This window comes from Capricornis sumatraensis, chromosome 3 (genome assembly GCF_032405125.1).
Source record: "Capricornis sumatraensis isolate serow.1 chromosome 3, serow.2, whole genome shotgun sequence".
Taxonomy (NCBI): domain Eukaryota; kingdom Metazoa; phylum Chordata; class Mammalia; order Artiodactyla; family Bovidae; genus Capricornis; species Capricornis sumatraensis.
Genome location: NC_091071.1, coordinates 106,834,725 through 106,850,801, shown reverse-complemented (window position 1 = coordinate 106,850,801; position 16,077 = coordinate 106,834,725). Strand labels below are relative to the sequence as shown.

General features: G+C 41.5%; 1 protein-coding gene across 6 annotated transcripts in view; it reads left to right on the top strand.

The window, feature by feature from the left end:
- Positions 1-5,170: 5,170 nt before the first annotated feature.
- The window catches only part of ACMSD (aminocarboxymuconate semialdehyde decarboxylase), a 62,338-nt gene continuing 51,431 nt past the window's right edge, over positions 5,171-16,077 (top strand). For all 6 annotated transcript variants that reach the window (XR_011144660.1, XR_011144659.1, XR_011144661.1 and 3 more), the window contains exons 1-2: positions 5,171-5,336; positions 12,086-12,130. Coding sequence is in view for 3 of the 6 variants with exons in the window: in XM_068967871.1 (XP_068823972.1) it covers positions 5,280-5,336; positions 12,086-12,130 (102 nt within the window). In the remaining 3 variants the exon portion in view is untranslated. The remainder of the gene's footprint in view (positions 5,337-12,085; positions 12,131-16,077) is intronic.

Here is a 16,077-nt window from a genome sequence, read left to right as displayed (position 1 = left end):
CAAATCCAAGAGTTGGCTTCTGTTTTTACCCTTGAATACCTTCATTTTCCAAAAATAAAAAGTGCCAGAGAATTCACAGAAATACTGGAAATGATATCTGTTGCTGCATGTTATTGAATAAAGGCTGAAACCTTTCACATAACAGTTCATACTCATAACGTGAGGCTCAGACAGTAATGTTCCAGAAAAATACATCTTATCTACCTATTCATGTGTATTTAATTAATGATGAATTAGTTACTCAAATATTTAATGAGACACCTATAAAACACTGTATTTTTTGAGGTTTCTCCAAAGAAACAGAACCAACAAGATGTGTGTGTATGTATATATAGAGAGAGATTTATTTTAAGGAATTAACTTCATGTAATTGTGGAGGTTAGCAAATCCGAAATCTGCAGAGTAGGCCAATCCAATAGGTTAGAGAGCCAATAAAGAGTAGGTGCTGCAGTTCAAGTATGAAAACCATCTACTGGTGGAATTTCTTCCTCATCCAGGGTTGTCAGTCTTTTTATATTAAGGCCATCAAATGATTGGAAGGGCCCACCCCCATTATAGAGGGTACTCTGCTTTACTCAAGGCTATTGGTTCAAATGTTAATCCCATCCAAAAAAAAAAAAGAAACAAAAGAAACAAAACCTTCAAAGAAACTTCTAAAAAAAGTGTTCAATCAAATATTTGGGCACTGTGGCCAATCTGACACATAAAATTAATCATCACATCACCTACTCAGTTGCTTTTCACTGAGGTTGTAATAGAAAAGACAAACATGGTTCCTGACCCTATGGTATTTTCTCAAAAATTCATTAATTCAACAGTTCCACAATGTAGACAAATTCAAACTCAAGTGCAAAAGACTGAAGCCAGATCCTCTTCAAATAGCAAATATTGATAAGAAAGAAAAAGAGGTAAAAACTTCTCTGGGTGCCAGAAGCAAGAGGCTGGGTAAAAGATAGCAGAAAGGGATTCTGTTACCCTTGAAGATGAACTTTAAAACAGCCACAGCTTTATTGGGGTCATTTCTATTCACTCACTCCCTCAACTAACTAAGTCTTCCAGGAGTGGGTAGCCCTCCTTTACCACTTGTGGATTGGAGTAGTCTGGAGAGGCTTCATAGAGGAGTGGTGTTTAAGCTAAAAGTTCAGTGACCGCCAGAGAAGCCATACGTAAAGACAAAAATGGAAATGCATTCCATCTGGGGAGGCATAAAGTGCTCCCTAAGCCTAGGGCACAGAGAGCAGTGGCACAGTATAGGCACAAAAGAGGTAAAAAGTAGATATGGGACCTTGCTTCCATGCACACTTGAACTTAGAGTGAGAAACCATGGAAAACATTCAGCTGGAAGGAAATGAGATCACATAGAACTTTAGAAAGATCACACTGGCCAAGAGTCCCGGGGATGGATTACAGTGGGCCAAGACCGGAGTCAGAGACCATTAGTAGACGATTAAACTGTCCTGGAGAGAGATGATGAGGGCCTGAAAGTGACACTGGAGAGGAAGGAACAAGGTTGGGAGACCCATGGGGTTAGAATAAAAAGAGTTGAAGCCTTATTGATTGTGGGGAAGAGAAAGAGAGAGGCAAAGAGGGAGAAATTCGGTTTGGACAGTGTCATCCACGGAGAGGGGAAACACAAAGAAGAGCTAGTACAGGAAGAAAGAAGAATTCTAATTTGGAGCGGGAGCTTCCAGGAGAAGTCCTTTTCTACCAGTGGAGCTGCCTAACTTCAAGTGGATCACAGGCCTGGCCAAGGAGAAATACAATCAGGACCACCACAGAGAGGGTATTTCCACCCCACAGTCCTGCATCATATAAACCCAGGGTTTTCATATAATCCACCATCAGACTTCCTGTCATTCTGCATATGGTGGATTAAGAAACAATTGGATTACATGTCATCATCTAATTCATAGCTGACAGTTTTGTATTATTCAAGTTAATGCTTAACACAACTTTATGAATCAGTTCTTCTATAGTCACTAAGTCGTGTCCAACTCTTTGTAGCCCCATGGCCTGCAGCACACCAGGGTTCCCTGTCCTTCATTATCTCCCAGAGCTTGCTCAAACTCATGTCCACTGAGTCAGTGATGCCATCCAACCATCTTATGTTCTGTCACCCCCTTCTCCTTCTGCCCTCAATAATTCCCAGCATCAGGGTCTTTTCCAATGAGCCAGCTCTTTGCATCTGGCCAAAGTATTGGAGCTTCAGTTTCAGTATCAGTCTTTGTCATGTATATTCAGGGTTGATTTCCTTTAGGATTGACTGATTTGATCTCCTTGTGGTCCAACAGCTCTCAAGGGTCTTCTCCAGCACCACATTTCGAAAGCATCTACAGAGAGACTAAGTAAATTTCCCCAGTGATATCTGGCTAAAAATCAGTAGAGTCAGGAACTGAACCTTGGTAAGTATTTGAGATGATTCATAGCCATAAGATTAAGGCCAGGAGAAATCAACTACTCAGACTTGGTCTAAGCCATATTTTATTTTTAGACAATGAAACTACTGAATAATTTAAGGATCTCTTGCCTTCTTCCACAAAGTAATGCCAGTATAAAGCTCATCTGATTCATAATTCATTTTCTAGATGTGAGATGAGACGTTATACAATTTTCCTTTTGCTTTTTTTCCTTAGTGTTATAGTAGAAACTGAAAGAGTACTTTCTTTAGTTCATGAGGACACTGTGACCTCCTGCCCTTTTAAGCCAAAATGTTTGCTTGTCTTTATGAGCAGAAGTAAAAGCATTGCTCTTTTCTGAACCCCTGGTGGCCCAGTGGTTAAGAATCCACCTTGCAATGCAGGGGATATAGGTTCGATCCCTGGTCTGGGAAGATCCTACATGCCTTGAGCAACTAAGCCCATGTGCCACAACTACTAAGCCGGAGTGCCCAAAGCCCATGCTCCACAACAAGAGAAGCCTGCTCACTGCAACAAAGAATAGCCCTCATTGCAATGAAGAGTAGCCCCTGCCGCAACCACAGAAAGCCCGGGTACAGCAACAAAGACCCAGTGCAGCCAAAAATTAATTAATTAATTAATTTTAAAAAAATGTGTTGTTCTTTCCTTCTGTTACATGTATGCTGACAGGACTCACTGGATGTATTGCACATGCAATATTTTAAATCTCTTACGTTCCCTTCTGCTTGGGAAAGACTACTGCTTGGTAAAGATACTCTTTCTCCTCCCTCTGGATGAAAACCTAGGCAGTCTCCTTGACATTTCCACTCATTTTTAGCTAATAAAAATTCCTAAAGCCACTTTAAATTGCAAACCCATCCTTAGGTGAAGAAGTGAAAATGTCCAGTACAATATATTAATAATCTCTTCAATCCTTATTGAAAGATTTGCCTTCTCTTCCAGAAAGTGAACACATGGTCTTTTCTACTCCTTCCTAAACTGGCATTTCTGCTTCTCCTTGAGCTTGATCTCTTTGATTGGCAGAGTCAAATCGGAAAGATAAGTGGAAGCCCTCCCCAAACTGCTCTGACAACCCTCTATTTCTCCCAACACTTATACTCTGTACAAGTACCTATAACAATGTATGTATCATTCTAACTCTCATACAGCCTTATATCCTCAGCACACAGTAGTTCTCAATAAAAATTTATTAAACGAATGAATGAATAAATAAAAGAGGACTTCTCTGGTGGTCCAGTGGTTAAGACTCCGTCTTCCAATGCAGAGGACATGGGTTTGATCCCTGGTTGGGGAACTAATATCCCACATGCTACAAGGTGCGACCAAATAAATTAAAAAAAAAAAAAAGCAATGGAGGAAACTACATATACAAAGTATGAAGTTCTTTCTATGATTTAAAAGTAAATTATATTGGCTATACGCCAATAAAATATAAAAAGGGAGAAAAGGGAACCCTCCTACACTGTTGGTGGGAATGCAAACTAGTACAGCCACTTTGGAGAACAGTGTGGAGAGTCCTTAAAAAATTGCAAATAGAACTACCTTATGACCCAGCAATCCCACTGCTGGGCATACACACCGAGGAAACCAGAATTGAAAGAGACACGTGTACCCCAATGTTCATCGCAGCACTGTTTATAATAGCCAGGACACGGAAACAACCTAGATGTCCATCAGCAGATGAATGGATAAGAAAGCTGTGGTATACACAATGGAGTATTACTCAGCCATTAAAAAGAATACATTTGAATCAGTTCTGATGAGATGGATGAAACTGGAGCCGATTATACAGTGTGAAGTAAGCCAGAAAGAAAAACACCAATACAGTATACTAAAACATATATATGGAATTTAGAAAGATGGCAATGACGACCCTGTATGCAAGACAGCAAAAAAGACACAGATGTGTATAACGGACTTTTGGACTCAGAGGGAGAGGGAGAGGGTGGGATGATTTGGGAGAATGGCATTGTAACATGTATACTATCATGTAAGAATCGAATCACCAATCTATGTCCGACGCAGGATACAGCATGCTTGGGGCTGGTGCACGGTGATGACCCAGAGAGATGTTATGGGGAGGGAGGTGGGAGGGGGGTTCATGTTTGGGAACGCATGTACACCCACGGTGGATTCATGTCAAAAAAAAAAAAAAAAAAAGCTAAACAAAAACCCACATAATACACAACTCAAGGACTGGACCCTAATGTAAACTATGGATTTTAGTTAATAAAAATATATCAATATTGACTAATCAAGTATTAAAAAAAAGTAAAGATGAAACTTCCTCCACAACTTTTTGACATCCTAGATTATCATGAACAAGCCAATTGCTAAGTATGATTTAAAGACCTGGAGGTAACTATGGTACAAAAAGCAAAAGCATTACTTGGTTTCTTCTAAGGAATGAAACCAAGAATAAGAACACATGAGTCAGGGATCTATTAGTTTTCTTTAAAAGCCTTCTGATACTTGATTTCTAAATATGTATATCGTTATAAAAATTAAGATATTTAAAAACAAAGATTAGTCAGTTTTAGACCTCCTGTACTCAAAAGCAGCCTGCAAGTATGTTTGACCTCAGAGGCTTTAGTAGTTTGGTTTTTGTTTTTGTTTTTTTTTTCAAATTTTGTGCCCTGAGTCCTGATTACCAAAGAGTTGTTGACCCAAAGCCAAGTAGACAAACAGAGCTGTGGACTTTAAAAAGGCAGTTCCAGTGGCTCTAGACCAGTTAAGCAGGCATACTGAGTGGTGTGGCAGCCGTAAAAAGACTAACTAAATCAATTAACTCGATGGTTTTCATGAAGACCTCTTCATATCAAAACTTCTTTATTTATATGCATCTCCTCTGATCCTGTGGCAATGAAGATTGACATCCACACTCATATTCTACCAAGAGAATGGCCAGACCTAAAAAAGGTAATGGTGATTAATTTGCTGAATTATTTCTAAAGCTTCTCCTAGAATTATTTCTAGGGTTTCTCAATGCCTCTATTACAGAATGATGTCTTCTTTTGGGAATTAGATGTTAAATTTCTCTGCTTTAGGAAGTTTTTAAGTTATTTGGTAGCTCTTATTTCCTAGTTTTTTAGATTTCATATTTACTTTGAAAGAAACTTGATTTTAAAAGTAAATATTCTTTAAAAATCCCTTTTCCCCTCAAATGAAGCATTCTTTAAAACTTCTGGACAATATAAGTCAAGCAGTTTTACTTCCCTTTAAATCACATATTCAGTTGCTAGAAAATAGGTGCCACTTACAGAATTTAAAGTTACAGTTTCAAGTAGGAGACTATTAAAAACTAAATGTGATAGGTTCCCAGGACTTCTAAAACATATTTCCTTTCCAAGATGTTGAAAATAAGTTTTGGAAGCACCAAATAATAGCTTTGTAGAATTTTTTTTTTATCTATTTTAAAACACTGTCTAAAACCTTCCCTTTTTGATCTTTAAGCTGTAAATTCTTGTTATGAACTAGAGACTAGGAGCATAAAAAAAAAAAAAACTAGTGGAAATGACATGAAACCTTTGCACAATGAATGTCTCTCAAGACTTTTCTCTGTGTTTCTCAAAAGATGGCAATTTCCTTTTGCCATTAAAAACTTCTAAGTGAATACTAAAAAAGAAAGTGGAGAACACGAAAGAAATTTAAAATTGGTTTGAGTTTTACTCAGGCTAAGTATCAGATTTTACCCATTCAGCCTTCTCTAGTACTTTTAGATGACTCATAATGTTTCACCTATTTTTATCCCAAGTGAAGAAAAGTGAATGAACCCAAACTCTAATTAAAATGTGGTTTCACTGTTTCATTGTGCAGACAGACGAAACTCTTTTCTTCTCATAGTTGTCTCCTGGGAGAATGGTCATTTTAAGTGTTTCTTTGTCCATTGGTATTTTAGGTAAGATGGATAGTGGACATTATAGATCAAAAAACACAAGTGATGCTAAATCATCTTTGAAAGGTTTTCCTATTACAGTTAATGGTAAGAACTAACCCTATTGGCTCAGCGATAAAGAACTTGCCTGCCAGTGCAGAAGATACAGGTTCAATGCCTGGGTCGGGAAGATCCTCTGGAGAAGGAAATGGCAACTCACTCTAGTATTCTCACCTGGGATCTCCCATGGACAGAGGAGGGTTGCAAAAGAGTTGGACATGACTTAGTGACTAAACAATAACCCTATTGAACTGCTGCTGCTGCTGCTGCTGCTAAGTCGCTTCAGTCGTGTCTGACTCTGTGCGACCCCATAGACGGCAGCCCACCAGGCTCCCTCGTCCCTGGGATTCTCCAGGCAAGAACGCTGGAGTGGGTTGCCATTTCCTTCTCCACCCTATTGAACTAACCCCTCCAAAAGGAGCCTAAGTGCCTACATGGGAACTTGATGTTCTGAATGCTGTTGTCCTCGTTATATTTTATTATTAAAGTGTAGACATTGTTCACAATGTTAGTGATGATCAATTGTTAGTAGCCTAAAAAGGTACCTCTTTTTGCTGAGGGTAGAAAACTTTCTGCCTAGTATCCCATGTCATAACCCCACCTCCCATGACCTGCCTCCCACCAGAAGACTGCCTCCAGTTTCAGCCGAGAAGGCCCTGAAGGCACCGCCAAAACTGCTCCGGAAGCGCCAGGACGCAGAGCATGGAGAGGCTATAAGCACAAATGCATGCGCTGTAGGCTCCCCACACACAAGTTCCACTGTCTCTTGATGTTATGCCTTCCTATCTTCCAGTTATGCTTCAGAAGAGGGGAGGGGCGTTCTATACCCATAAACCAGGATTTTATCTAGCAGTCTTACATCCTGCAAGCAGATAACTGATGCACTTTTTAAAAAGTTACTGAAGTACAGTTGATTTACTAGGTGTTCATAGAGTTCAACAGTTCTAGCAGATTTTCCTTTGTCTTCAAATAGTTTCTTGTAGGTAAAATGTTATTTCAGAGCATCAATCTCTGATCTTTCCTTAGCATTTTTTCAAGCTTTCCAATAAAGAATGAAAAAAATAAGCCAGCCCTAGTTTCATTTTAGAAGATGAAGCCCCTCTGGAAGAACGGATATCTCTTTTCAAATCTGCCTTTTCTTGTTAAATATTAATAGACACGCTTCAAATACCTTGACCTCCTTAGTCAGTGAAGAAATAGAAAAGCAGAATCAAACGCTTGGCTTGACGATTAACCAATGATTACAAAGGACTAGGATTTGAGAACTTTTTTCATTTTCACTTTCTAATAATGAGTGTAGTCAGAGTTAGAGTTAAGATCCTTGGCGGGGGTGGTGGGTGGAATCCGAGGTGGAGAGAGAGCAGATTCAGGAGGGCGCACTTGATTAAATTGTTCCTGATGAATCAGGGACCACACTCTGGCCCAAGAAACCTGTGTAAAAGTTATTTGGGGTTGATGCACAATGATATTATTCCTAACAACAAGAAGGATAATAAGATTTCAGCTTTTTCCTTCAGCAAGGCTTTACTGCCCACCTACTCTGTGCCTGACAGTAGGGCTTGCAAAGATTCTTTTAATTTTAAGGGGGCCTTTACTTAAAAATTACATATTTACATCTGCTTTCATTAGTAATGATTCAATTGCACTCAATCACTGTAATGTTTTTAGGAGAGAAAATCCCAGACAAAACTTGACTTTTAAATATCTCCTCTGAGAAAATAGAGATCATCACCCGGGAATTCATTAGTCACCTCATGAGTGTGAGGTTCCCCAAGACATTAAAAGTGTCATTCAGTTCACCAGCCTCTGATTCACATCTAGCCACTTCAGAAACACAATTCTTGTATATAGAACTTAATTTCCTTGAATTTAAATTTTTTTTTTTTTGTCATGGCCATAAATGCCCATGGGACATTGTTCAGACTCAACATTTTCAGATGGTACATGCCTCCTTGTCATTTGCTCTGACAAAAACTACTCCCAAGGTCATAAATTTCAACTTTAGCCTCTTTCAACCTAGGATGAGACTTGGGGGATTGTGTGCAGCCCAGATTTGGAACAGATAAAGTTGCCCCAAGTAGATTAGGCCTTTGTAAAGTTCAAGGGAAGTATAAAGTGTTCCAAGTGCTTTCCAAGACAGGGAAGGGAGGAACGCAGAGTGACAAAGGGCTCCTTCTTTCCCTCCTTAGTGGAGAGTGTGCCTTATTTCAGAACCTCAGGATGGAACAGGCTGCCACCACGCCACCCCCACTGCCATCGTCGCCTGTCACCACCACCACCATCATCACTGGTGCCACCACTGCTACCAAATTCACCTCCACAACCATCACCACTGCCGTGCCATGCCTCCAGTACCGCCATGCCTGCCGTGACCACTGCCACGACCTCTGCCTCCCCCTGCCACCACCACGGTTGCCGCCATTATCATTGTCGCCATCATTATCACTGTTAGCATCGATGAGGCCCTTTCTATAAGCCAGGTCTGGTGTCGATAGCTTTCTCTGAATTGTTTCAGTTACTTCCCATAAAACCTTATGTCACTAAGACTCCCGTTAGCCTCATTTTACATCTAAGAAAACAGTGACTTCAAGACGGTAAGTTGCTCCAAGAAAGTAAAGGATCTTGTAAGAGGAGGGTTGCATGTGTGACAAGGTCCCCCCATTCTGCCTCTGCCTGCCATTCTGCCCTTCCCCAATGCAATGTCTCTCTCACCTGTGAACTAACGGGTTAACATTTCACAGGGAATGAAGGAAAAGTAAGAGAGTGAGGAAGGAGGGAAAAAAGGAAGGAAAGAAAGAAGGAAATAAAATCTTTTCTTTCACATTAAAGTAAGCTTTCAATGGCAAATTTCCAGTTCCAGAGTGTATTTAAGTTTACTCTAAAGTGTAACTGATTGAGGCCATTCCAGCCCTTCCTCCAACACATTCTGGGCAGCTTTATCCAAGACAGAAGTAAAACACAAGGGGACCAAATGCATGAACAGAGTGGGAATGCACCACAAAGGAGAAACGGGGTGCAGGAAGGAGACATGCAAGGGGTCCAAGGTAGACAGGGCCCCTTGTATGCCCAGCCTACTAAGCCAGCTCCTCCTGTGGCACTTGGGAAGCAGCAGGTAGATTTCCACAGCTAATGTGATTATTTGGAGCTAAAATTCAAGAACAGACCTTCTACCCAGGTAGAATAAAGTTGGTAGAGAATTGACCAAATCTGAAGTCTCCTGGGGAAGAATCCAGGGACAGACTCAGAAACACATGAATGCCTCTGTGCTTCAAGCCCAGACCTCCCCTCTCAGTCTGGAGGTGAGAGGGAAGCCAGGAAGGAAGAGATCTGTCAAAACCTGGCTCCCTCTGTACACAACCTCCCTGCACCCTGACATAAGAACCAAACTATCGTCACCAGTTCTCATCCAACTACAGCAAGCTAGGATCCTTGTGGAGTTCATTAACTCTGCCCGTTTTTGCTGACAGGAGCTGTTGACTAAGCCCTTTACATCATGGTCGCTGGCCTCCATGCCCTCCCTGTGACCTCACTCTTTGGGAACCATTGCGTTAGAGCATGGAGATACTGCACACTGGAGGTTACACTCCAATCCAATCCCAGATTTCCTTTCCAGGCCCCCTCCCATGACACTGCCTGACCCAGGCTGAGTGTTAGCATTCTCCTCCAGGCTCCCAGGGCACTTGTGTGTCGCTCTGGTACTGCAGGTCTCACACATGATGAGGCTCTTCAGTCATCCGCCCAGCCCACCCCAGCCCAGTGTTGGCCTCTCAAGACTGTGTTCCCTTCTGTTTTATTTTCTCTGCCCTAGAAAGGCTGGTCATGGTGGGACTCCATGAGGGTTTGACGAATGAATGAATGAATGAACACACAGAATGAGATTTTAAAACATATCATTAACATGAGTCATATATACCTATGTTCTTAGGCAAAGTTTTTCAGATTTTTTTTATTCATGACCCCCAAGAAAAAATATATTTCATATTGTGACTCAGTACAAAGATTCATATACATAATGGAAATAAGAGTTTCCAAAACTAATAGGCATAGAAGGCATTCTATCCTATCCTATTTTATCCTATTCTGTGCTATTGTATCCTACTTTATTCTATTCTATTTCATTATATTCCACTGTTTACTATCTTAGCTTGAGTTTTCCAAGAAGCAGACCTTGAGATAAGGGTTTAAATGCAGTTAGTTTACTTTGGAGGTGATCCCAGGAAACACCAGTAGAGTGGGGAGATGAGACAGAGAAAGCAACATAGCTCATGAAAGTGTAGAATGTGTGCCTCATCTCAGAGCCACCCTGCCCAAGGGGCTGAGAAACAGTGTATGCTGTTTATATACAGATGCCCTCAGTCATGACTGAGGGATCTGGGGGACAGGCAAGAAAGTGGTCACTAATTTCCTAGTATTTCTGATCCTCTAGAAGTTGGTTAATCAAAGTTGGCTCCAATGGCAAAAGGAAAAATCTTGTCCAAAAAATGTGAGTGCTTTTGCTTGAAAGAGGGCTGGTGTTCATAGAAGCACTACAGGGAAGGAATATGGGTAGGACACCAGTGGCATCTGTTACACATACTGTTTCATGTTTTCAGAACATCTGGGTTATTAACCACTAAATTGATTTCATGAGCTACTCACAGATTGCATCCCACAGTTTGAAGAGCAGGATTAATGTTCTAAGATGGTATTTCCTGAAGAGTGGTCCTTCCAGCCTGTACTGCTAGTGGTCTGAAAAGGATTTTAGATGGTACACAAGCAAATATTTTTTAATGTTCATCCTTATTCAGAAATTGCAGGGACTTCCCTGGTGGTCCAGTGGTTAAGACTCCACATTTCTACTGCAGGGGGCATGGGTATGATCCCTGATTGAGTAACTAAAATCCCACATGCCGCATGGCCAAAAAAATAAAATAATGTGTATAGACCAACCTAGATAGCATATTCAAAAGCAGAGACATTACTTTGCCGACTAAGGTCCGTCTAGTCAAGGCTATGGTTTTCCAGGAGTCATGTATGGATGTGAGAGTTGGACTGTGAAGAAGGCTGAGTGCCGAAGAATTGATGCTTTTGAACGGTGGTGTTGGAGAAGACTCTTGAGAGTTCCTTGGACTGCAAGGAGATCCAACCAGTCCATTCTGAAGGAGATCAACCCTGGGATTTCTTTGGAAGGAATGATGCTGAAGCTGAAACTCCAGTACTTTGCCCACTTCATGCGAGGTGACTCATTGGAAAAGACTTTGATGCTGGGAGTGATTGGGGGCAGGAGAAGAAGGGGACGACCAAGGATGAGATGGCTGCATGGCATCATGGACTCAATGGATGTCAATCTGAGTGAACTCTGGGAGTTGGTGATGGACAGGGAGACCTGGCGTGCTGCAATTCATGGGGTTGCAAAGAGTCGGACATGACTGAGCGACTGAACTGAACTGAACTGAACTGATAGATGAATTAAAATTTTTAACAAATAAAACTAATTTTTAACATGCTGTAACATGCATTAGGGGAAAAAAATAAAACTAGCACTTCTGTGATAAGGGATTTTCTTCCTGAAAATTTCAGGAAACAATCACCTGATCTGAATATAAACATGGAATAAGTGGTCATGGGCATGGGGAAGGAAACGGGAAGTTGTTTGGAAGGATGGCACTTGGATGCTCTGGCCCAGGGACTCCGCTCTCTTGCAGGCCTCTCTGCTGTGGTCTTCTAGTCTGATTGTTCTCCCCTTTCCCCACAGAGATTCGGTTATGGAGGCTGGGTGCAGCTCCAACACCATGGCAAGGTGAGTGTCTCCCAAAGAACCACTGTGCCTCAGACCCCTGGACAAACTGAGTCTGAGACCTTCTTGCACTCAGTCCTCCAGGGACCCCCAACTCTTTTGCCCTCCGACTGAGCTTTATAGTAGGCAGCACTGAGGTTTCCCAAAGTATTTTGAAAAATGGGTGTAACTTCAAAGTGCAGCATTTAGAAAGACAAAATTGAAATTGGAGAAGCCATGAAGAAATCTCCCTCTCTCTCTTTTCTTTTTTAATTTTTTGCCCTGGAACCAATTTTAGCATTGCTCTGCCTCAAGTAAGCGACCTAGCTCTCTCCACAGTTATGACAGTATATTAAGGCCGACCAAATAAATGGAAGAGTTTAGGTTTGAGCACAGGTGGAGAAATTAAACATGGAGACAAAAGCAAGAAGAAGCCACTGTTATTAAGGGTGGAGTTTAGCCTGAGGAAAGAGCAAGAGGAGGAAGGCTTGGGGCAAAACATTTAGCACATAATGAGGCCTGAGAGTGAGCTGCCAACTAGGGGTCCAGGCCAACTTCATTCTCAGAGGCATCACATGCCCTCGTGGAGGGCAGGGGAAACCTTCCTGAGCTTCCGACAAAGCACAAACTTGACTAAGTCAGCCCTGAAGGACTGCAGGTATGGGAAGACCAGGGGTAAGGCGCTGTGACAAGATAAGGATCAGGTACTGGAGGATATAGATTTGGGCACCAAAGATTTGGAGAAGGCCTCCTGGAAGAAGTGATGCTCTTTCTGAGTCTGGAAGCAGAGGTGAAGATTTGCCAAAGGAATAAAGGGAAAAAGAAAACAAAGACAGGGAGCAAAGGCATAGGGATATTAAACATCTGTAAGCTCAGAACTCAAGCACTTGGCTAGGGCTGGTATCAGCATTTCTCAAAGTATGGGCTGCAGTCCAGCAAATGTGTCACCTGGGAACTTGGGAGAAAGGCCAGTTCTTGGGCCTCATCTCAGACCTACAAAATCAGGAGGGCTGAGGATTGGGCCAGCAATTTGTATTTCAACAAGTCTCCAGGTGATTCTGATATTCACTCAAGCTTGAAAACCACTGGCTCTATCCACTCATTCACTGATTTTTATTGACACCTATTTGATGCCAGGCCCACCAGGTTAGACACGTGGAATATGCTGGTGAACAAGACAGACATGCTCCCTGCTCAAATTCTAGGGGCAGCAAACAAACATAATCGCTTCAGCGGATGGAATAAAAAGCAGTGCTGGAACAAAGGGTGACTGGGAGATTTATCTGGACTGGCTGGTTGGGGAGGTAGCAAAGACTTAAGATGATGAGAAGGAAAACCCTGGAAGAGTGTCCCTGGATGAGGAAATAGCAGTTGCAAAGGCTGCCATGTGAGGAAGGGCTGTATTCAAAGAACAAAAAGGAGGGCAGTTTGGCTAAGATGTAGTGCAAGGGGGAAATGGCAGGAAAAGAGGCAGGCAGGGACCAGATCATGGACAGACTTGAAGCGCATGCTAAGGAGGCCAGATTTTCGTCTCAAGGCAATGCAAATTCCTTGAAAGTTCTTAATGGCTTAAACAGGTCCCCTGGGGACTTCCCTGGTGGTCCAGAGGCTAAGACTCTGCACTTCCAATATGGGGAGTGCAGGTTCGATCCCTGGTCAGGGAACTAAGATCCCTCATGCCATGCAACATGGCCAAAAAAAGAAAAGCATTAAAAGGCCACCTAGTGTACTCTGTAGGGGTCAGATAGAGTCATATAAGAGTTTGGGGTGCAAGGTGGTAGGAAGAAGCTGGAGAGGTAGGCAGAAGCCTCATCAAACAGGGCCTTGGGGGATGGGCTAAGGCCTTTGTACTTGATCCTGAAGGCAGTGAGGAATCATTAAAGAGTTTTTTGTACATCAGAATCTCTGGGGCAGCTCATTCTCACCTTCATCAAAGACTGCCCACTAAGTGCCAGTTTAGACACCAGACTGCACTTCTCCCATGAAAAGTGCCAGTTCCTAGCCTGGGAGCTGGTGATCTAAGCTGGCTTTCTGCTCATGCTCAGTCATCAAGTCATGTCCAGCTCTTTGCAACCCAATAAACTATAGCCACTAGTCTCCTCTGTCCATGGGATTTTCCAGACAAGAATACTGGAGTGGGTTTTCATTTCTTCCTCAAGGGGATCTTCTCAACTTAGGGATGGAACCTGTGTCTCCAGCATCTCCTACATTGGCAGGTGGATTCTTTACCACTGAGCCACCCGAGAAGCCCTAAGCTGGATCTCAAGTCTGCCCAAAAGAGAAAATAAGCTGAGTGGAGATGATGACAAGGCCACTAGGAAGCCCCAAGTGAAGGATGAGCAGCCTGTAACTTATTTTTTTTTCACTCCATGTCCCAGGCTGCAGTTTCTACCCTTCATAACTAGATCTGAATGGCCTTCATTTCGTTTTTGTGTCAAGAAAAGTTTAGTAAACATAACAGCAAATCTCAAAACAAAAACAAACAAAAAAACCTCAAACAAACAACAAGAAACCCAAGAATGAAAATATTTCAAATCAAATCTTCCACTTGCATAGTTCCAGCAAAATCTGATACAACAGTAGTCTAATCAAAGTGATATTCTCCTTTCCTCCATTTCAAAAACAAAACAAATCAAACCAAAGCAGAATTAAATTGGTATTTTTTTTTATAATTACAGTGGTCAGGGATCACAGTCACTGGAAAATAACATATAAATACATACAAATTGCAAATTCAGCTTAGAGCAATTCCTTTTTATTTGCCTACATTCCTTTTGTGAATAATATTTTCTGTCCCCCATCCCATGACTGATTTACCTCAGAGATTCCTATTTCCTGAAAGGTATTTCCCAAACACATCTTTGGGCTGCCCTATTTGTTTCTCTTCTTAACCTTTGATTTTTCAATGCTTTTGGAATGAATCAAGGGGTATTGTTTGCCATGGTAAAGCCTTGTTCAGAACTGAAAAAACATCATTTGTCCTTGGGTTGAAATATTTGGTTGAAAATTTCTAAAACTATGCACACCCTCCTCTCAGGAGCAGCATGGGGCAGGGTAGAATTAAGTGCTGATGGCAGGAACACCCCGCAGCGTTTCAGGGAGGCCAGATCCACGGCCCAGTTCAAATACATGGGCCATCAATGTCTGAGCGTTTTTCAGGCCCTTGAAATACAAACACACACACCATTGCGACCACACTTAGTATTTTCACCCACACTATTCTGTGTGATCTTCAATCATCAGGTTCCTGCTCTCAAAATGATTTCCCTCTCACTGGGGAGCCAAGAAGACACTCAAATGAATAAAGAACATACATACAGACAGTGACAATATTGTGCTGTGTAAAAGAGTGAGGGAATTCAGGGGTGGGAAGGGCAAGACAGCGGGCAACTTTCATGAAGATTAAAAAACCATAGGACTGTAGGCCTAGGGATCGTCTAGTCCAGTGTTTAACGGGTTGCAACCCAACAATGAATAATAATATGAATTCAGTGGGTTAGGACAGCTTTTAAAATAAAATACATTACAAAAGAAAATAGCAGAATGTATTGTTCACGGTGAGGGTAAGTGTTGTTTCACTTTTGTCTCAAGTTTGTATCTTTATAAATAGATATATACAGATGTACTGGGTCACTTTGGAAAATATATTCCTTATAATATGGGGTTCTCAGCTAAAATCGACTGAAAGCCATTCATTTTTCCCAATGTCCTTATTTCATGTTTTTATTTTTAAGGTTAATTTTCCATTACAAAAGTAGAATCTGAGTAATTTCTCCTTCTTAAATTTAAGCTGTTGAAGATAAAGCTATAGTTTTGTTGGATCACCATTCCCCATCCTCAAAAGTAATTCCTATTAACAGTTTGGTGGGTATCTTTCCAGACATTTTCCTATGATTTTACTTATATATATATGCATCTATATAAAAGGACATAGGATTATTTAATATGTTTACATATATATATTTTAGCTA